This window comes from Lemur catta, chromosome 19, assembly GCF_020740605.2.
Source record: "Lemur catta isolate mLemCat1 chromosome 19, mLemCat1.pri, whole genome shotgun sequence".
Taxonomy (NCBI): domain Eukaryota; kingdom Metazoa; phylum Chordata; class Mammalia; order Primates; family Lemuridae; genus Lemur; species Lemur catta.
This window is the reverse complement of record NC_059146.1, coordinates 27,066,481-27,089,428: the sequence shown is the minus strand read 5'-3', so window position 1 is coordinate 27,089,428 and position 22,948 is coordinate 27,066,481. Positions and strand designations below refer to the sequence as shown.

At 38.0% G+C, this 22,948-nt stretch overlaps 1 protein-coding gene across 1 annotated transcript in view; it reads right to left on the bottom strand.

Annotated features, from left to right (window-relative positions):
* Nucleotides 1-9,883: 9,883 nt before the first annotated feature.
* ZNF235 (zinc finger protein 235) overlaps nt 9,884-22,948 on the bottom strand; it is a 33,501-nt gene continuing 20,436 nt past the window's right edge. Inside the window, exon 4 of the mRNA XM_045531493.1 lies at nt 9,884-13,415. Coding sequence (XP_045387449.1) covers nt 11,440-13,415 — 1,976 coding nt within the window. The 3' untranslated portion in view covers nt 9,884-11,439. The remainder of the gene's footprint in view (nt 13,416-22,948) is intronic.

Genomic DNA, 22,948 nt, shown 5'->3' with positions numbered 1-22,948 from the left:
GGAGTTTTTGTTTAACAAGAGAAATATAACAAAGTCATAGGTTTCATTAGTCCATGAACATAGCAGAAGAGAGATGTTCCTTTGAGCCTTTTCTGGCTTTAGAAAGAAATTTGCACCAGCAATGATTTTATCTTAGAAAGCAAATATCAAATAGCAATGTCAAAAAAAAAAAAAAAGTACTAAGTGACAAACAATCAAAGCCACCAGTCAGAATCTCACAATTGTCAAAGATGAAAGTCTCTATGTCAAGCACGTTTGCAAGGTTGGCTTTAGGATGCAGAATGGCTTCTGCTTCTCTGCAGCTGCCAGGAAATGCCCCCCACCCCTTGGAGAGCTATAACAGCCTCTCCCCATTCGCCTGTTTAATCCTCACAGGCCCACGAGGCAGGCACTACTGTTGCCCTCAGCTCGTAGATGACATCGTTAACATAAGCAAAGTTATTGGACCAGTTAGTAGCACGGCCAGGATTTGAACTCGGGCATTTTGTCCCCGGGACCCACTCTGGTGGCGATATATATTCTCCTGCCTCTCCTTTCTGCATTTCACGGGAGCAGAGTGGCTGACCTGGAGGATGCGGGGAGATGAATGTTAGCGTCATTGATCACAGCTGGCAGCTTGTTCTTGTCCCAGCGTGGCCTCCTGGTAGCTAAAATTGAGCCCACACGCTGCTCATTAAGCTGCGTGTGGCTGCATCTGCTTGGGGAACAGGCCACCAATTACAATTTGCAGTGAGTGGACACATGTTTTTTTCCATCTCCTCGAGAGGAATAAAGGATGACTTTAAATATTTAGTATCTGTAATATGCTGGTGTCGACTAAAGAAAAAAATCAGCCTTTTAAAGAATTAAAGTTAGTTTTATTGGAAGTTTTACTGAGGACTACAGCCCAGGAAAAGTCTGTCAGAGGGGTTCTGTCAGCCTGTTCCAACACGGTGGGAATTTACATTAAAGCAGAATCTTATCAAAGTTTGGGTGTAAGAGTACTTGATTAAATAAGCATAATCACTAACACTTTCAGACGTTATCTTATGTGTAGGAAAATGCAAGGACTAGGGTCATTTATCTTTTAAGGAAAATAGTGACTCGTGCAAGAGACGTGTGAGCCGTGTGTTCTCTCCTGTTCTGTCTTCAAGCATTTTTTCCCATAGAGAAGATGTGGTCACAGAGGCCGGGATTTTGTGAAATTGGCAAGAAGAAATGAGTAAACATGGTTTGTTGCACTTGTTACTTTCACACTGGGGATTTGCTCTTTAATTTTTAAATTTGTTTTTAATTTTTGTTCTCGTTTCACAAGCAATAGTGTGAAAGTGAGTAAAAATTTTATTTTATTTTTATTTTTTTTTTGAGACAGAGTCTCGCTTTGTTGCCCGGGCTAGAGTGAGTGCCGTGGCATTAGCCTAGCTCACAGCAACCTCAAACTCCTGGGCTTAAGCGATCCTACTGCTTCAGCCTCCCAAGTAGCTGGGACTATAGGCATGTGCCACCATGCCCGGGTAATTTTTTCTATACAGATTTTTAGCTGTCCAAATCATTTCTTTCTATTTTTGGTAGAGACGGGGTCTCACTCTTGCTCAGGCTGGTCTTGAACTCCTTACCTCGAGCGATCCACCTGCCTCGGCCTCCCAGAGTGCTAGGATTACAGGTGTGAGCCACCATGCCCGCCAAAATTTTAAATATAAAATTCCTACGTTACTACTGTGCTTATAAATCAGCTGTTTTCAATTCTTTAAAATGTGCATCTAAGCTGGGTCTGGTGGCTCACACCTGTAATCCCAGCACTTTGGGAAGCCAAGGCAGGAGGATTGTTTGAGACCAACCTGGGCAACACAGTAAGACTCTACTTCTAAGAAAAAAAAATTCAGAACTATATTTGCTATAATAGAATAGTTATAGTTTTGAATCATGTGGTTTTTTTTACCTATTTTCATAGCAGCTTTGAGATATAATCCACATACAATTCACCCATTTAACATGCAAAATCCAGTGATTTTTAGTATATTCAGATTTATGAAACCATTACCACAGTTAATTTTAGAACATCTTCATCACCTTAAAAAGAAACCCCATACTTTTGAGCTATCACCATTTTCAACCCTTCTCCTCCCAGCCCTAAGCAACCACTAATCTACTTTTCTGTCTCTATAGCTTTGCCTATTCTGGGCATTTCATAAGAATGGACTCATAATATATGGCCTCTTGTGACTGGCTTCTTTGGCCTAGCATGATGTTTTCAAGATTAAACCATGTTGTCATATATATCACTATTTCATTCCTATTTATGGATGAATAATATTCTGTTGCACAGTTGTGGTATACTTTGTTTATCTGTTCATCAGTTGATGGACATTTGGATTGTTTACACCTTTTGGCTATTATATATGATGCTGCTATAAACATTTATGTTCAAGTTTTTTATGTGGATGTATATTTTCACTTGTCTTGGGTATACATACCCAGGAGTAGAATTGCTGGATCATGTGGTAACTCTATGTTTAACCATTTCACGTTTACATTTTACAAAGTGGCTGCACCGTTTTACATTCCCACCAGTAGCAGGTGATGGTTCTTGTTTCTCCACATCCTTGTCAATACTTGTTACCATCTGACTTTTGGACTCTAGCCATCCTTGTGGGTGCGAAGTGGTACCTCGTTATATGGCTTTGATTTGCATTTTCTAATGACTGATTTGATTATTTTCAATTGGGTTATTTGATGATATTCTATTGAGTTGTCTAGAACATATAAACATTTCCTGCATATCCTTTATCAGATACATGATTTGCAAGTATTTTCTCCTGTTCTGTGGGTTGTGTTTTCACTTGATTGGTAGTGACCTTTGTAGACATCTTTAAATTTTGTTGAAGTCCAATGTATCTAGTTGTTATTGTTCATGTTTTTGGTGAAAATCCTAAGAATCCATTTCTAAATCTGAGGTCATGCAGATTTACCTCTGTTTTCTGTGATTTTTATAGTTTTAGTTCTTACATTTAGATCTTTGATCAATTTGTGGTTAATTCTGTACACAGTGGGAGTTAAGTGTCAATTTCATTGTCTTCCATGTGGTTATCCAGCTGTCCAGCATCATTTGTTAAAAAGATTATTCTTTCCCCCCATTGAATGGTCGTGGCACCCTTGTTGAATATGAGTAGCCCATAGACATATGGTTTTACTTTTGGACGCCCAATTTCATTTTGTTGACCTATGTCTGTTCTTATGCTCACACCACACGCTCTTGGCTACTGTTACTTTGTAGTAAGTTTTGAAATCACAAAGTGTGAGTCCTCTAATTTTCCATTTGTCATCTTATTTGATGCATTTCAAAGTAAGCTGAAGATAATATACTTCAACATTAACAAGAGTTCAATATTTGTTTATGAATCTTTTTATTTTGAGGTAAAATTTACATGCATTGAAATGCATATAATTAACTGGACTACTTGGTGAGTTCCAAAAACTGAATATGTCCATACAATCTAAACCCCTATCAAAATAAAAAATATTACCATTATCCCAGACAGTTCTATCGTGCCCCTTTCCCAGGACATTCCTATGTCTTCCTCTCCCCCACCGTAAGACATATCACTATTTTGATGTTTTCTCTATTATAAATTAGATTTGCCTGTTCTATTCTTTGTTGTTGTTGTTTTTAGTTTGCATCTGACTTTGTTGTCATTTGCTTTGTCTCTTAGATCCTCTTTAAAAACTTTATGAAAATTTTCAAACATACAGTAAAATTGAAATATCTGTTGGATTGCCCATTTTCATTATAAAGTGTTCTTCTATGTGTCTAGTAACAATTTGTCTTAAAGTCCATGTATTATTTTTTTTATTTTTCATTGTTTTTGAGTACAGTGGCGTCAGCCTAGCTCACAGCAACCTCAAACTCCTGGGCTCAACCGATCCTTCTGCCTCAGCCTCCTGAGTAGCTGGGACTACAGGCATGCGCCACCATGCCCGGCTAATTTTTTCTATATATTTTTAGTTGTTCAGCTAATTTCTATTTTTAGTAGAGACAGGGTCTCGCTCTTGCTCAGGCTGGTCTTGAACTCCTGACCTTGAGCGATCCACCCGCCTCGGCCTCCCAGAGCGCTAGGATTACAGGCGTGAGCCACTGCGGCTGGCCAAAGTCTGTTTTATAATACTAGTATTGGCCATTGAAGCTCTTTTAGTTGTTTGCATGGTATCTTTTCCTATTCTCTTAACTTCAACTTGTTTGTGTCCTTGAAACCCCTATGGGACATCTCATTCTTCAGCTTTTCCTTGTGAGCTTTTTGTTTAATTCATTGTTTGCCCTTTCTGTTGTCAACTGCTGCAGGCCACGGAGATGTTGAGACATTCTACATGCACATTCTCCACTCTCCATTCCCCTAGACTTTTAGAACTGGGAAAGTTCAAGTGAGGTCAGATAAAGACGAGCCTTTTGAGTGGGGTCTTCCAGGAAACCAACACGTTGGTCAAATAAAATAACTCTTCTTTGGGAATGAGGCTTTGAAAGCGCCTCAGTTCTGTTCTGCTTCTTCCAATATCAGGACTGTAGATTGTTATTTTCCAGGGCTACAGCTGAGCTGGGGAATGGGAGATGGACTAGGCTACAAATCTCACTGTTGTTACCAAAATTCGGCTGTTTTTCTGGACTAAACACCCTCTGGGTTGCTTCAAACCTTTGGTTCACTGCCAGAATTCTGAATAAGTCAATTCTATTTTTTGACAATTTTAAAAATTATTTTGCATAGGGTGAACTTTCAGAGGCCCTTACTCCACCATTTTTGCTAAATATTCTTGTGCAAGTATTTTCATTGACTTATGTTTTTATTTATCCTGGATCAATACCTGGTAGGGTAAATGTTGGATTATAGGATAAAAGTATGTTAAGTTAAAAAAAAAACAAAAACCACCAGGAATCTGACTCCCCTCCTAGACAATTACACTGGAAGAATACCATATAGTTACACTTAGATGAGGTTCTTAGAGTCATCAAAATCAGAGACAGACAGAAGAACAATGGTTGGAGAGGCTGAAGGGAGGAGAAATGGGGATTTATTGTGTAAAGGGTCTAGAATTTCAGTTTTACAAGATGAAAAGAGTTATGGAAAAGGATGCTAGTTGTACAACATAATGTATGTATGTATTTATTTATTTTTATTTATTTATTTTTTGAGACAGAGTCTCACTCTGTTGCCTGGGCTAGAGTGCCGTGGTGTCAGCCTAGCTCACAGCAACCTCAAACTCCTGAGCTCAAGCGATCCTCCTGCCTCAGCCTCCCGAGTAGCTGGGACTACAGGCATGCGCCACCATGCCTGGCTAACTTTTATATATATATATCTTTTTAGTTGTCCAGCTAATTTCTTTCTATTTTTAGTAGAGATGGGGTCTCGCTCTTGCTCAGGCTAGTCTCGAACTCCTGAGCTCAAACGATCCACCCGCCTCGTCCTCCCAAAGTGCTAGGATTACAGGCATGAGCCACCTCGCCCGGCCAACATAATGTATTTACTACTACTGAACTGTACATTTAAAAATGATTAAGCTGGTAAAATTTATATGTATTTTAACACAAAAAATTGGGGGGAATACCAGACCTTTTCCCCAAAGTTGTATAATTTGCAATCCAAACGTCTGAGGTTTCCAGATGTTCTATATCTTCATCACAAATGTCATAGAAACTGAATCATAAAATTGAAATAGCACATAATTGAATAATTTATTGTGTATGGCTTATTACATTTAACATAAAATTTGAGACTCGATATTTTAATTGTATATCATGGTATATCAATTGATGATATAGATCACAATTTGATTTTCCATTAACCAGTTGATGTATATATAGCTTATTTCCTGATTTTGGCTCTTATGAATAATATGCTGTAATCATTTGCATACAGGTTACATTTTAATGTGTGTTCTCTTCATAAATTGTTAGATTTTCATTTGCTGATATTTTGTTGAGAATTTTTACATCTTTTGTTCATTAGAGATGAAACTCTACTAATATGTAGAGTTATATGTACTAATATGAAACTACTAATATGTAGTTTTATTTCTTGTAATCTCTTTATCTAGTTTTGTTATTAGGATAATAATGGCTTCATAGAATGTTCCCTCTGCTATTTTCTGTAAGATATTTTAGAGAAGTGGTTTAATTTCTTCCTTAAATGTTTGGTAGACTTCACCAGTGAAACTATCTGAGCCCCATGCATTTTTTTGGAAAGTTAATTATCGGTTCAATTTCTTTGATAAAGAACTAGTCAGATTACCTATTTTTCATATGAGCTTTGGTAGAATGTGTCTTTTAAGGAATTGGTCCATTTCATCTGTTGTCCTCAAGCTCGCTGACTCATTAGTTATCTAGTGAATTTATCTCATATTGTATTATTCAGTTCTAGAATTTCCATTTGGTTCTCTTTTTCATTTTCTATTTTTCAGCTGATATTTATTATCTTTGCCTTCAATATAGGCAGATTTTCATTTTTAAGCATCGTTACAACAGCTTTTTAGAATCTTTGTCCACTGATTTCAGTGTCTGGATTAAGGTTGATCTCCATTGATTTGTTTTTTTTCCCCTTGAAAATGGGCTATGTTTTGCTGTTTTCATTTATAAAGTAACTGTAAATTATATCCTGAATTGTGATTAGTATATTGAAGAAATCTGGATTCTAGTCTGTTCCTCCACAGAATACAGATTTATTTTCTTTTTTATTTTATTAGGCACTTAGGAGGACTGAGACAGAAATTTTCTTTCCTATGGGTGATGGCTCAATTTCAATTCAGTTCTCTTAGTATCGGCTTGGTTGCTTTAAGTCTTCTCTGCCCCATATAGCTGAGATGTCAACAATCATTTATTTACAGAATTTGGGGCTTCCCTTCTCTCTCCTTCCCAGGGTGTCCTCCCCACATCATTTTCCAGCAGCATTGTGTTAGCCTTGAAATGTCTTTTCTAGCTTTTTAAGCCAGCAACCTGAAGGTTTTCCATCAGAGTTTTAGCTGCCCTATATAGGACAGCCTGGGATTTGCTTTCAGCCTAAAAGCCATAAAAAGCAGAAAGTCTCCCTGTGTCATTCCCTTCGAAGTGTTGAAACCATCCCAGGATCTACCTGCCTTTGTTCATTCTCCAGGGCCTTTGGAGATACACATGCACGCACATACAAGTGCATACACATATTTGTATACATTAAGAAACATACATAAATATCTAAAATATGCAAATATATTTTAATATTTGGCCTAGAGTTTACAATTGCTATCTGTTGGAATTTTGGTGCAATTGGAACTAGTTGTTTATATCAGAAGTGGAGGGCTGGGTGCGGTGGCTCACGCCTGTAATCCTAGCACTCTGGGAGGCCGAGGCGGGTGGATTGTTTGAACTTGGGAGTTCGAGACCAGCCTGAGCAAGAGCGAGACCCCGTCTCTACTAAAAATAGAAAGAAATTAGCTGGACAACCAAAAACATATAGAAAAAATTAGCCGGGCATAGTGGCACATGCCTGTAGTCCCAGCTACTTGGGAGGCTGAGGCAGGAGGATCGCTTGAGCCCAGGAGTTTGAGGTTGCTGTGAGCTAGGCTGACACCACGGCACTCATTCTGTAGCCCAGGCAATAGAGTGAGACTCTGTCTGGAAAAAAAAAAAAAAAAAAAAGTGGAACTCCTTGTTTCGAAGAACATGTGACATATTTCCATTATTCTTATCTCACTCTTCATAGTTACTTGTTCACATTCCTATCAAGGTAAGCAGTGAACCTTTGCTTCCCAATAGGTCATGACAACTCATGAGATGCTTCATAGATTAACTTGTTACAGCAATTGATTAATTTTCAAAGTCTGAAATTATTTTTTAACATCTCCAGGAGTGTTGGCATCATTATTGCAACAGCCCTATTCTCACCAGCACTGTAGCATTCTAAGTGGAAGACAGAAATTGGAGTTGGAGCTAGAGTGCTAGGGATATATTCAAGCCGCAGCTTATCAGAACCACTCATTGTAGATTGCTTCACCCAGCATATATCAGAGATTGGTAGATGAATGGATAAAGAAGAAATAGTGGGTAGTATGTAGTTTGATGACATGAAAATTAATGCTGGGGGCAGATCTGGGAAGAGAGATAATAGTTTGGAAAGAACAATGACCCAGAGAGATACCTACCCCATGTCCAGGCCTAGTGGTGCAGGGGTGTAAGAGAGAAAACAGACCATTTGAAAGAGCTAGAGAGTCCTGGGGCTGGAGTGGGAGGTAACCAACATTCTTCCTTGAAATTTCATAGTAGGTATTAAGATGCCTCTTTTACAGGAAGAAATAGTTTTGTTTTTGTTTTTGTTTAGTAAAATTTTGAAGTCTCAAAGCAACTAAGTCAACTGCAGAACTTGGTGGTAAACTAATGTTTTCTTGACCCTAAAAAGTCTATACTCATATTCTCTTTGTATTACACATTTTAAAATCCTAGAACACTTCAAATATAAAGGGAAATACAAGGAATTAAACAAGTATCTACTCACAAACCACCCAGCTTTAGTAAGTCCACCCAATTTCCACCATGTCATATCATCTCTCCATTCCTGTGGAGTATCTACTCAATAATGCAATCATTAAAATTAATTCCATGAAAAATGTAGAACAGTGAAAGGTACTGGTGTATTTCTAAAGAGGTAAATTGAAAACTAATAAGTGTTGTCTAAATATAAGGAAATAAATATAAATGAAAATATATTATATGCCTGGTAGATTACAGTTTCATTTTAATCTATTTCCCAAGTTTTTAAATAAAAACATGGAGGGGGTGTGGAAAGAGAATAACAACATAAAAAATCTAACTTCATTTCAAATGAATACCATAACTAGATTGAATGGGGATAAAAAATAACTTGGCCAAGTATTTCAGGAACAGAGTATTTTATCCATATATACTTTTTCTAAAGAGAAAAAGGCCTGCGAGCAAATCTTGAATACTATAGATCTTCTTTTTTTGCAGTGATAGTATTTAGCAACTCTAAAACTACTTGCTGTATATTGAAGGACTGATCATATAAGTAAACACACTAATGATACTAGGGGCCAATTTCTGATGCTTGCAGAAAGTAAATATGGAATGGGAAATATTACTGTATCAAATATGCAATGGTCTTAAAATAGGCTTACACATTATTTTATGCCCCCTTTGATCGTGGCTAGACTTCTGTGACTGCCTCAACAAACTGAGGTAGAAGTGACGTTATAACTTCCAAGGCTAGACTAGAAAAGGCCATAGTACTTGTGTGGCTTTTCTCAGGACACACTAGCTTTGAGCCAACATGCATTGTTCAGTTACTGTGAAGTCACCATGCTGAAGAGGCCACCTAGAGACAGACATGCCTAGGAACCAAAGCCACGGCATTCAGTTCAGGTGCTAGACATGGGAATGAACAGATCTATGGGCAATCACATTAGAGACCCCAGGATATATGGGAATTCTTTGTTTTATTCTTAATGTTTAGAATTAATTCAAAATAAAAATTTTAAAACATTTTTAAAACATTATACAAAAATGTAAAAAAAACTTCCCTCTTTAAAGGTAATAAGATCTTATGCATACAAACATGTCACACACACATACACACAACCATACAAAATTCTACCTCCACCCACTTTCCCAAACATTCTGGCTATCTGCCAATGCCATTAATTATAAATTTGATCTTCTTCATTTTGCATAGTATTCCCCTGAATGGATAAGCCACAAAATATTTTGACAGTAAACTAATGAAAGTTAGATTGCTATTAATATTACCGACAATGCAAAAACAAACATCCTTTTATGTACATCCATGACACAGGTTTACATACCATATAAGGAGATAAAGCGATTGAGTAAGATTTAGCTGTGAGAGATTTTCATTTATGCATAGTTTTGTTTCTGTTTTACTGCTTTGGTAAAATTGGTAATAGTCACTGTAAATCACTTTTTTTGAAAAAATTAAATCATCCCAATCCTCCCTGCCAGAGTAAACCCATTGTTAGCATATTAATGCAAATACTTATATACATTATCTCAGTGCCTATAATCACATCTTTAGGTATACAGACTTCTATTTGGATATCAGGAAGGCTCAAGCATAGTTTCCTCATGAAAAATAAGAGTAATTTCCCTGTCATTAGAGATCTCTATCATTTCAATGGGTGTATATTATAAGAATATATCAAGTTTACTCAAACATTTGACTTTTTTTTTGAATTCAGGATAAATATCTTGTATAAAATCTTTCTCTTTTGTTATTATCTGCTAAGCTAAGCTAAACTTCTAGTGCTTAGACTGCCAGGTCCAAGAGTATTTTTGATCTTTTCCCCAGCTAATCTCCAAAAAGCTCATGTTGTTCACTCCTACCAAGAGAAAGTGCTGAGCATACAATGGTGTGTGAATGGCAACCCATCTAAGTCACTGCTTTTAATGATACTTCAAACAAAACTCAACAGGTTTCTGGCCCCTACCCCCATTTTGGGGGGAAAGAATATGACAAAATGTGCTTGATATCTGCTAACGCTCTTTCTCAAGAGGTCTAGGTGGAGGAAGGACTATACATAGAAAAGCAAATTGACCTAAGCCTGCATGAAAATAATGAGAAGAAACCAATTATTAGCAATTCAAGTTTACTAAGAAACTTTTTGTCATCGGTAACTACTTTTAACACTTTGAGTTACAGTAAAACTATACCTTGATGGATGCGGGTCCAGAAATCCCAACTGCATAAATCGCAGTGTTATTCATAAAAACCTATCAAGTACAAACCAATGATACTAAAAATTATACCATACACGGCTGATGATAACACTGTACAGAGAACTGAGGCTGGATGAAGGATGAGAGCCATGCCCAAGTCTTTTTGTCCAAATTTGAATCATTGTGGAGGGCAGTATTGCAAGATTTTCTGTACTTTATTTCCTGAAACTAATGTTAAGGCTACTTGCAGGATTCCTTTTGATTATAAATTAATATACAGTTAAGATAGGGAACTGACCAGAATTTTCAAATATGTGTGGTAGCTCTAGGGATTTCATCCATTTGCTTCAGTAACTGCCAGGCCCTATTATGAGCCAAGCATAGTTCTACATGGTAGAAATACAGTAGTGACAAACACCTCCCTACTTGGAGATTACATTTCATTTGACATTAATTTTGTCTGTCAATCATATAATTTTGTTAAAGTAAGGCCTCTCTCTTGGGTAGATTCCAATGAATAAGATTCTTCTGTGTTGCATTTCAGTGATTGGGATGCTTTGGAACTCTGGTATAAACATTGACCATGTTAACAGAACAAATAGTTCTCTCTCATCTGTGAGAAATCTTGATGTTTGTAAAGAATTAGTCTCCCAACTGAGTCCTTAAAATACAGCATTTTAGCTTCTTTCCTGTGAAGCTGCTGAGTTCCATAAGGAAGATGTGAACTCTAACTTAAGGCTGTACCGTATCTCATGTTTCTACAGATTCCCTCCAGTGTGCACTCTCTGATGGTAGACAAGATGTGATCTCTGACTGAAGCCCTTACAGCAGACCTCACATATGTAAGGCCTCTCTCCAGTGTGGACTCTCTGGTGTGTGTGAAAATGTGAGGCCTGGCTGAAGCCCTTCCCACACTGCTGACACGTATAGGGTTTCTCTCCCGTGTGGACCCTCTGATGAGCACTAAGACCAGCACTCCAGCTGAATTCTTTCCCGCACTCCTCACATTTAAATGGTTTCTCTCCAGTGTGAATTATCTGGTGGACTTGAAGGTTTGACCTCTGGCTGAAGGCCTTACCGCATGTATCACATTTGTACGGTTTCTCTCCAGTGTGGACTCTCTGATGGGCTTGAAGATGTGAGGCCTGACTGAACCGCTTCTGACAAGCCTCACATTTGAATGGTTTCTCCCCAGTGTGGACACTCTGGTGAGCTTGAAGATTTGAGGCCTGACTGAAACCCTTGCCACATTCCTCACATTTATAGGGTTTCTCTCCTGTGTGGACTCTCTGATGATTGTGAAGATTCAAGCTCCAATTGAAGCGCTTCCCACACACTTCGCATTTGTATGGTTTCTCTCCCGTGTGGACTCTCTGATGGGCTTGAAAATATGAACTTTGACTGAAGCCCTTCCCACACACGTTGCATCGAAATGGTTTCTCTCCCGTGTGGACCCGCTGATGGCTCTGGAAACTTGAGGCTGAACTAAAACCCTTCCCACACTCTTCACATTTGTATGGTTTTTCTCCTGTGTGGACTCGTTGATGACTATGAAGATTAAAGCTCAAACTAAAGCACTTACCACACTCATCACACTTGTATGGCTTTTCTTCAGTGTGGACTCTCTGATGGGTGTGAAGATTTGAGCTACAACTAAAGCGTTTACCACAATCCCCACATTTATACGGTTTCTCTCCGGTGTGGATTCTTTCGTGGGCCTGAAGATGCGATCTCTGCGTAAAGCCCTTCCCACACACCTCACATTTATAAGGCTTCTCTCCAGTGTGAACTCTGCAGTGAATGTTAAGATCTGTGCTCCGACTGAAGCCCTTCCCACAGCTGTCGCATCTGTAGGGCTTCTCTCCTGTGTGAATAGGCAGATGAGCATAAAGATGGGAGCTCTGGTTAAAGCTCTTACCACATTCATGGCAGGTATAGGGTTTCTCCCCTGTGTGGACTCTCTGATGAGTTTGCAGATTTGAGCTCTGACTGAAACCCTTACCACATTCGTGACACCAGTAGCGTTTTTTTCCTGTGCGAACGCTCTGTTGAACAGGAATACTGGAGCTGTAACTGGTATCCTTCTTGTGGGTACCACACGGAGGGGACTTCTTCCCCAAGTGTACCTGCTGGTGAAGTTCAAGACTAGAGCCATCATCGAAGGTTTCTGCACATTCATTACCTTGGTAGGTTTGCAGTCCTGTGTGAATACCACGCTGGGTAAGAGGTGATACCTTTAGGATGTCTTTACCACAATCACTGTTGCTAAGAGCTTTATCCCCTTTGTGCATTATATCATCACCATGGTGGTGTGTGATGCAACTGAAAATGTCAACACACGGAGCAAAAATGCATAATCTGTTTTTCATCTGAGTCTGCTTATAACTTCTCTCATAATTCTGTGTCTCATTCAGATATATTTCACTCCAAGAATTCTGAACTCTTTCAGTTGGAAATTGATTTTCAGTGATAGTGGAATGATCCCCTATAAGGTTCACTAGACAGCTGTCATCCACAGAAGCCTTAATAGATTCTTGTGCACCCACTTGATAGGGGGAACCATGGTGCCTGGGGAACTGAGACCTCTTTCCTTGAATAGTGATCATGGAGTCTTGACTTCTGGTTAATTTGCTCACAACATGTCTCTTGATTTGCCAGCAGGAAAGCTCTCCCAGTGAAAGGCACCTTAATCCTGCTTCATGAAGAGTCTCCATCTCATTTTGATTCCTGCCTCCTGAAAAGTGAGAGAGAAAGAAGTTAATGACTGAGAGATGGACATCAGCAAGGTAGCAGACTAGGAAGCTCTAAGCCCTCATTTGCCCCATGGAAATGTTAAAAAACTACTACAGCCTGGTGAAAATAAATTTATGGGGGCTCTGAAAAAGTTGCAACCAAGAGAATGTTGAATCAAGAAAAAGCCATATTTAAAATGGTAGAAAACTTAGGATTAGCCAGGATGAGGTGAGGGCTTAAGTTCTTCTTAGGTCTTTTCTGAGCATGTGTCTTGCTGAGCCTGTGTGTGTGCTCTTTTCCATTCTCCTATACACACAGCTACTTTTTAATGTTTTATCTGAAGTAAGCAGTGGCCCAGCTGTCAAAGGGAGAGATCAGAACAAAGGGAGTAGATTTTACTTGCAATATGCTAACCTGTATGGGGCCTCCATGAGGAACTGGTCTGTTTTGCCTGACTCATAGCCAGGATGAGAAAAAGCATCAGCGGGCATTGTTCATGAAATCTGCAGGGACACTACAGCCCCATCAAGGCCTAGGGAAAGGGATTATGGGCATAGGAATATAATAGAACACATAAGGTCCTGTGAGACTCTTTGGTAAATTAAGACCTTTAAAAGGAGCTGTATATACAAGGGACTTGACACACACACACACACGCACGCACGCACGCACGCACGCGCGCAAGATACCTGCTCAGAAAAGACTTTAAACCCTCACCCCAGCAGGAGCCATGGCTCGGAACATGCTCTGCTAACTAGCGAAGGTCTTCTCTGGAAAAGAATTGGTCTACAAAGATTGGGAGAAGTTTTTTCAAATGCCTAATTTTCGACAAAAAAATCCCAAAGCATACAAAAAAACAGAGAAAGAGAATCTATTCAAAGGAATAAAACAAATCTCCAGAAAGCAACCCTAAAGAGGAACAAGCCTCTGACTTACTTGACAAAGATTTTTATACAACTATTTTAGATATGCTCAATGAGCTACAGGAGAATACTGACAGACCACTAAATGAAACCAGGAAAATGATCCATGAACAAAATGAGAATATCAACACAGAAACTGTCAAAGATCCAAGAGAAATTCTGAAGCTGAAAAATACAATAGTAGAATTGAAAACTACAAAAGAATCAGCAAACTTGAAGACAGGTCATTTGAAAGTATCAAAAAGAATGAAGGAAATTGAACAGAGCTTAATGGACTCATGACTAATCATCAATCAAACGTACGTATAATGGGAGTCTCAGAAGGAGAACAGAGAAAGAGGAAAAAAGCTAAATAAAAACTCTGAAAATTTGAGGAAAGAAATAGATACACAAATACCAGAAGCTCAGTGAACTCCAAGTAGGATAAACCCAAAGAGACCCACATTGAAACATTAAAATCAAACTATTCAAAGACAAAGAGACTCATGAAAGCAAGAGAAAGGCAACTCATCACATACAAGGGATTCTCAATAAGATTATCAGTGGATCTCTCAAAAAGAAACCTTGCAGGGCCAGAGGGCAGTGGGATGATACAGTTAAAGTGCTGAAAACAAACAAACCAACCCACCCCAAAACCTGTAAACTGAGAATACTACATCCAGCAAAACTGTGCTTTATGAATGTGAGTGAAACTGAGACATTCCCAAATAAATAAAACCTGAGAAAGAGTTCATTACCACTAGACCTGTCCTACAAGAAATACTAAAGGGAGTTCTTCAAGTTGAAATGAAAGCACATTACACAGTAACTTGAAGCCATATGAAAATAAAAAGTTCTCCACTAAAGGTAAATCTATGGACAAATATAAAAATCTGTATTATTTGTAATTTTGGTTCCTGACTTTTAATCCTGTTATAGATTTATAATTATTTTATGTTTTTATCTTAAAAATTTTATATTAATGGGTACATATATAAAGATATAATTTATAACATCAATAACATAAAGGGGGCAGAGCTTTAAAAGTAGGGTTTTTGTATGCAATTGAAGTTACCAGTTAAAAAAAAAACTTTAGGATGTTCTATGTGATCCCATGATAATCACAAAGAAAACAGCTACAGAAAATACACAAAAGAACATGAGAAAAACAAAATATGTGCTTCAAAAAAGAACATTAATGGAGGAAATGAGAGACAAAAAAAAGCCATAAGACATACAGAAAACAACAAAATGGCAATAGTAAGTCCTGCCTTGTAAATAATTACTTTATTTATTTATTTAGAGACAGAGTCTCACTCTGTTCCCTGGGATAGAGTGCCATGGTGTCAGCCTAGCTCACAGCAACCTCAAACTCCTGGGCTCCAGTGATCCTCCTGCCTCAGCCTCCCGAGTAGCTGGGACTACAGGTATGCACCATCATGCCCTGCTAATTTTTTCTATATATATTTTTAGTTGTCCAGCTAATTTCTTTCTATTTTTACTAGAGACAGGGTCTCGCTCTTGCTCGGGCTGGTCTTGAACTCCTGAGCTCAAACAATCCGCCCGCCTTGGCCTCCCTATAGAATTACAGGCATGAGCCACCATGCCCGGCCAGTAATCACTTTAAATGTTAACTAAACTCCCCAATAAAAAGGCATAGATTAGCAGGATGGATTAAAAAAAAACCCAATAGGATCCAATTATATGCTGTCTATAAGAGATCTACAACTGTAGATAAAAGGACACATATAGGATGACAGCGAAAGGATGGAAGAAGACATTCCACTCAATAGTAACCAAAAAGCAAGCAGGGGTGGACATACTAATATTAGACAAAATAGACTTTAGTCAAAAACTGTAAGATACAGAGCAGGATATTACATAATGATAAAATGGTCAAATAACTAAGAAGATCTAACAATTATAAACACATATACATCAAACATCAGAGCTCCAAACAAAATTAAAAGGAGAAATGGGCAGCTCTGCAATAACAGTGGAGACTTTGATACTTCACTTGCAATAAAGGATAGAACCAGCAGACAGAAGATCAGAAAGGAAGTAGGATTTGGACAACACTATATACCAATTGGACCTAACAGATCTATACAGACCATTCCACTTTTCTCAAGCACATGTGGAACATTCTCCAGAACTGACCTTATGTTAGGGTACAAAATAACTCTTAGTAAATCTTAAATGGTCAAAATCTTATAAAATATCTTTTCTGATCACAATGGAATGAAACTAAAATCAACAGCAGAAGGAAACCAAGAAAATGCATATATTAAACAACATACTCTTAGCAACCAATGGGTCAAAGACGAAATCACAAGGGAAATTAGAAAATATTGAGATGAATGAAAACAAATATACAACATACCAAAATAGATGAGAAAACACTATTTATAGCTGTAAATGCTTACATTATTACAACAAAAAGATCTAATCACCAACCTAACTTTATATTAAGGCACTGGAAGAAGAATAAAATTGACAAACCTTTAGCTAGATTACAAAAAAAAAAGGATTAAAATGACTAAAATCAAAAGTGAGGACATTATTACTGACTTTACAGAAATAAGGAGAATACGAATATAGTGGGTAAGCTACATGAAATGGATACATTTTTAGAAGAACACAACCTACCAAGACTGAATCATGAATTAACAAAAAATGTGAACAAATCTATAACTAGCAAGGTTATGGGATCAAAAACTTACCCAAGGAGGTGAAAGACTTATACATTGAAAACTACAAAATGTTGTAGAAAGAAATCAAAGACATAAATAAATGGAATGATACCTTGTGTTTGTAGATTGGAAGTCTTAATGATATTAAGATATCAACACTACCCAAAGCAATCTACAGATTCGATGCAATCCTTATCAAAATCCTAATGGTGTTTTTCGCAGAAATATAAAAACTCATCCTAAAATTCATATGAAAATTCAAGGAGCCACAAATACCTACAACAATCTTAAGAACAAAGTTGGAAGACTCGCACTTTTTCATTTCAAAACTTATTACAAAGATACAATAATAAAAACAGTATATTACTGGCATAAAGACAGACATATAGACCAATGGGATAAAATAGAAAGCCCAGAAATAAACCCTTGCATACAGGGTCAAATGATTTTTGACAAGGGTGCTAATACTATTCAATGGGAACAGGATGGTCTTTTTAATAACTGACACTGGGAAAACTGGATATATACATGCAAAAGAATCAAGATAGACCCTTAACTTACACCACATACAAGATCCTAAACATAAAGGCTTTAAAAGCTATAAAACTCCTACTAGAAAACAAAAGGGAAAGCTTTATAATATTGGATTGGGCAATGACTTCTTGGATATGACACCGAAGCACAGGCAACAAAGGTAGAACTGAAGTATATGAAAATTGAAAACTTCCATGAATCAAAGGACACAATTACTAGAGTGAAAAAGACGACCTATGGAAGGGGAGAGAATATTTGCAAATCATACATCTGATAAGGAATTAATATCCACTATATATGAAGAACTCCTACAAATAAAAAAATCTAATTAAAAAATAGGCACAGTACTTGAATAAACATTTCTACAAAGAAGATATACAAATGGCCACCAAGCTCATGAAAAGATACTCAACATCGCTAACCATTAGAGAAATGCAAATCAAAGTTACAACAAGATACAACCTTCATTCATTAGTTACAAGTACTATCAAAAACCACTAAGGGCTGAGATAGGAGAATCACTTCAGCTATGATCATGCCACTGCACACCAGGGCAACAGAGCAAGACCTCATCTCTTAAAAAGGAACAGTAATTATTGAGTATGTGAAGAAACAGAAACCCTTGTGTACTGCTACGAGGAATATAAAACGATGCAGCTGTTATGAAAATAGTATGGTGTTTCTTTTGAAACAATAACAGAATTACCATATGAGCCAGCATTTGCACTTCTTGGCATATACAAAAATAACTGAAAGGGTCTCAAAGAGATATTTGTACCCTCATGTTCATAGCATTATCATAATAGCCAAAAGGTGGAAGCAACACAAGTATCCAACAGATAAATATGAATAAACAAAATATGATATATAAATACATAATTATTCACCCTTAAAAAGAAAGCAAATTCTGATGCATGCTACAACATGGATGAATCTTGAGGACATCATACTAAGTGAAATAATCCAGTCTCAAAAGACAAATACTGTATTTTCCACTCATATGAAGTACTTAGAGTACCTGAAATTCATAAATTCATAGTGATAGAAATACAATAGTGGTGAACAGAAGGGAATGAAGAGTTAGTGTTTAACGGGCAGAGTTTTAGTTTGTGGACATGGTGGTGATGGCTGCAAAAACAATGTAAATGTACTTAATGCCACTTAACTGTATACCTAAAAATGATAAAAATGGTAAGTTTTGTGTAACACATTTTACTGCAATAAAAAAATTAAGGACAAATGAATGCTTTCTTCAGATGTTTCCAAATTTTACACATAGTCCTCAGGATTATGCTTTAGTTCATGAAGGAAATCTTCAGCTTACCTTTACTATCACGGGCTTTTTTTGGTTTTTATACAACTGTGGAAACACAAAACTACAGATCTAAGAAATAGGATAGGAGGTAGAAACCAGCCAACTGCTGAGCAACAAAAAGACATCCCAGGAAGTCCTTAGAAAGGATAAACTGACTCCTTTGCCTGTAAGAATGGTAAATTATTTTCATGACTGTTTCTTTGGCTGTGCAGAATCTTTTTAATTTAATCAGGTCCCAGTCGTTTATTTTTGTTGCTGCGATTGCCTTAGGGGTTTTCTTCAGACAGCCTACAGAATGGGAAAAAATTTTCGCATACTACACATCAGATAAAAGACTGATAACAAGAATCTATTTAGAACTCAGGAAAATCAGCAAGAAAAAATCAAACAATCCTATCAAAAAATGGGCAAAGGACATGAATAGAAATTTTTCAAAAGAAGACATAAGAATGGCCAAAAAACGTATCAAAAAATGCTCAACATCCCTAATCATCAGGGAAATGCAAATCAAAACCACAATGAGATACCACTTAACTCCAGTGAGAATGGCCTTTATCAAAAAATCCCAAAACAACACATGCTGGCGTGGATGCGGAGAGACAGGAACACTCATACACTGCTGGTGGGAATGCAAACTAGTGCAACCCCTATGGAAAGCAATATGGAGATACCTTAAACAGATTCAAGCAGACCTACCATTTGATCCAGCAATCCCATTATTGGGCATATACCCAGAAGAACAAAAGTCATTCTTTAACAAAGACACCTGTACCCGAATGTTTATAGCAGCACAATTAGATGTGGAAACAACCCAAGTGCCCATCAATCCACGAATGGATTAGTAAACTGTGGTATATGTATACCATGGAGTACTACTCAGCTATAAGAAATAACAATGATACGACATCTCTTTGGTTCTCCTGGAGAGAGCTGGAACCCATTATACTAAGTGAAGTATCCAAAGAATGGAAAAACAAGCATCACATGTACTCACCAGAAAACTGGTTTCCCTGATCATCACCTAAATGTACATCAGGGAAGGATACCAATTGGATATCAGACTGGGATGGGGGGTGAGGGGAGGGGATGGGTGTATGCCTACATGACGAGTGCGTTGCACACCCTCTGGGGAACGGTCATGCTTGAAGGTGCAGACCCGGGGAGGTGGCGGGGGGAGGGGATGGAGGTATGACTACATGATGAGTGCCAGGCGCACTGTCTGGAGAATGAGAACAGACGCGCTTGGGACTCTGACTCAGGGGGATGGGCGGGACATGGACAATGTATATGACCTAAACTTATGTACCCCCATGATGAGCTGAAATAAAAAAAAAAAGAAAAAAAAAAAAAGAATGGTAAATTAGAAGTCTTTTCTTTGGCTACAGTAGCATGTACATAAATCAGACTAAATATAAGCCTCAACTATAGGGTCTCACTGTACAACCTGCACATCTGGAAATGTGCTCAAAATAACTGATAGATAAATCCACACTTAGAGTTGGAGATTTCAATACCTTTTCCCAATAGCTGTGAACAAATGGAAAGAGGCGTGGTGGTACCTGTGTAACTCAGTCCGTACTGCAAATGGACAGCAACAGCAGCCCTGTGGGGGTCAGAAGTCACCATCCTGTGAACTGTGTGGAGCTGCTCAGTTCGACTGGGACCCAGGCAGTGACACAGGCTCTAGTTCTTGAGACGCCAGGCACAGGGAGCACCAGGCTTCCTTCCAATCCATGGGGCCTGCAGCCTTGAAGTCTCTTCTTCCAGGCCGCTGACGGAAATGCCATCCAGAAACCAGTCTGCCTCAGTCAAGATCATGACCCCCCACCTTGCACTCTGCTCAAAGACTACCAGAATATCCCTGGAATTGAGAAGGCTCATGATGTCATGAATACTCCTGTCTTTGGAAATGACCAACCAGAAAGAAAAGCTAAAAACATCAAGGAAGACCAGTTGATGGAAAATGTTGTGGCAAACCCTGATGACACCAGCTCCCTGGAAGCTCAAATTATTGCCTTGACTGTCAAGATGTGTAATTCTGAAGAACACATGAAGATACATTGAAAGGACAAGGCCCACAAATGCTATCTGCTGATGAGCATCAACCAGAAGAAAAAGATGGTCAAAACCTCCATAAGACCAACTATGATGTCTTCGAGAAGACACGCAGGGAGCTGGGGATAGAGTACACCTTTCCCCCTCTGTATTACACACTGACCACCGCCTTTGACCAACAAGGCTCTGTGTATTCAGATTTTCCAGGAGGCTCAAAAGCTGAAGAAGCCAAACAAACAAAAAAAAACGGGGGGGGGGGGGGGGGAGGAGAGCTTTGAAAGCTGCAGCAGCCAGAAAACAAGACGACCAGAGGAATCAGAGAGCTCTTCCAAAGCCTGACTAGAGGCACTCCAAGAAAACCAATAAATTCTGATAAAATTAAAACACACACACACACACACACACACACACATACATATACTCACACCAAATAAGAAATAAGCGAAGATGTAGACTTGAAACAATACTATCAACCAACCTGACAACTTGGCCTTTATAGTATGGACACGCTACCCAGTAACGTTCTTTTCAGGTACACATGGAACATACTCCAAGACAAACCATATTCTGGGCCACAAAACAAGTCTAATGGATAGAAAAGGAAGCAAATTATATAAAGTATATTCTATCCACAAATGAATTAACTGGAAATTAAAACCTGAAACATCTCTGCAAAAGCTCCAAGTATTCAGGAAACAAATAGCACACTTCTAAATAAGCTGTGAATCAAAAACAAAACAAAAGAGACATTATGAAGGAAGGGTATTTTTCATTCAATTCAAATGAAAACACGACATATCAAAATTTCGACTTGGAATATTTAGAGCAAATTTATGTAAAGAAAGGTCTTAAAGAAACTGGAAAAACAAGACATTCAACCCGAAGTAGGCAAAAAATGAATAGAAAATAATAGAACTAAAAAGCTAGCTCTTAGAAAACCACAATAAAATTGATAAAACTCTAGCATACATGATAAAAAAGATACAAATTATAAATATCAGGAATGAGAGGTGACACCACTACAGATGCTGCATATACTATTATAAAGGTGGGAATATTATGAACTTCATGACAATGAAATAATGCAGATGAAATGGAGACACACCAACTAACAAAGCTTACCTAAGGAGATACAGATAATCTGAATAGCCCTTTATCTACTGAAGAAATAAAATTCCATGACACTTGGGAGATTCATTGCAAAAAGGGAAGCACCAAGGCATATAGTCCAAAACTGGCCAAAGTCAACACAAAGAAGGAACTCCTACAAGCTGTGAGGCAAAAACATCAGATAAGGAGAACCCATCAAACTAAGAGCAGACTTCTCAGGAGAAACCTTACAAACCAGAAAGGAATGGAGTTCTATCTTTAGTCTCCTTAAACAGAATAACTGTCAGCCAGGAATTTTGTATCCTGCTAAACTAAGTTTCATAAAAGAAGGAAAAATAAAGTCTTTTCCAGACAAACAAACACTAAAGGAATTTGTCACTACTAGACCTTCCCTACAGGAAATGTTTAAAAGGGCATTATACAATAGCACAACAGATACCAACCAGTGTAAAAGCACTTAAAAATTATACCTCACAGCTCTTACAAAACAATAGCACAAGAGGGAAGCAAAACAATGAAATATCATCCAATATGTTGAACCTAACAGCAGCCCACATATCAATAACAACAATCAACGTAAATAGGCTGAATGCTCCGCTTAAAAGACACAGACTGGCCAAATAGATGAAAAAAACTCAACCCAAGTATCTTCTATCTCTAGAAGACACATCCCACTAAGGACTCACACACATGAGTGCGTGAAGGGATGGAAAAAAATATTCTATGCAAATGGAAACCAAAATCAAGCAGGTATAGCCATTCTCATATCAGATAAAATAGGCTTTAAATCAACAATGGTAAAAAAAAAAACCCACAAAGATGGTCATTATATAATGGTAAAAGGAGCAATTCAACAAGATATAACAATCCTAAATACATATGAACCTAACACAGGAGCTCCCAGTTTCATAAACCAAATTCTTCT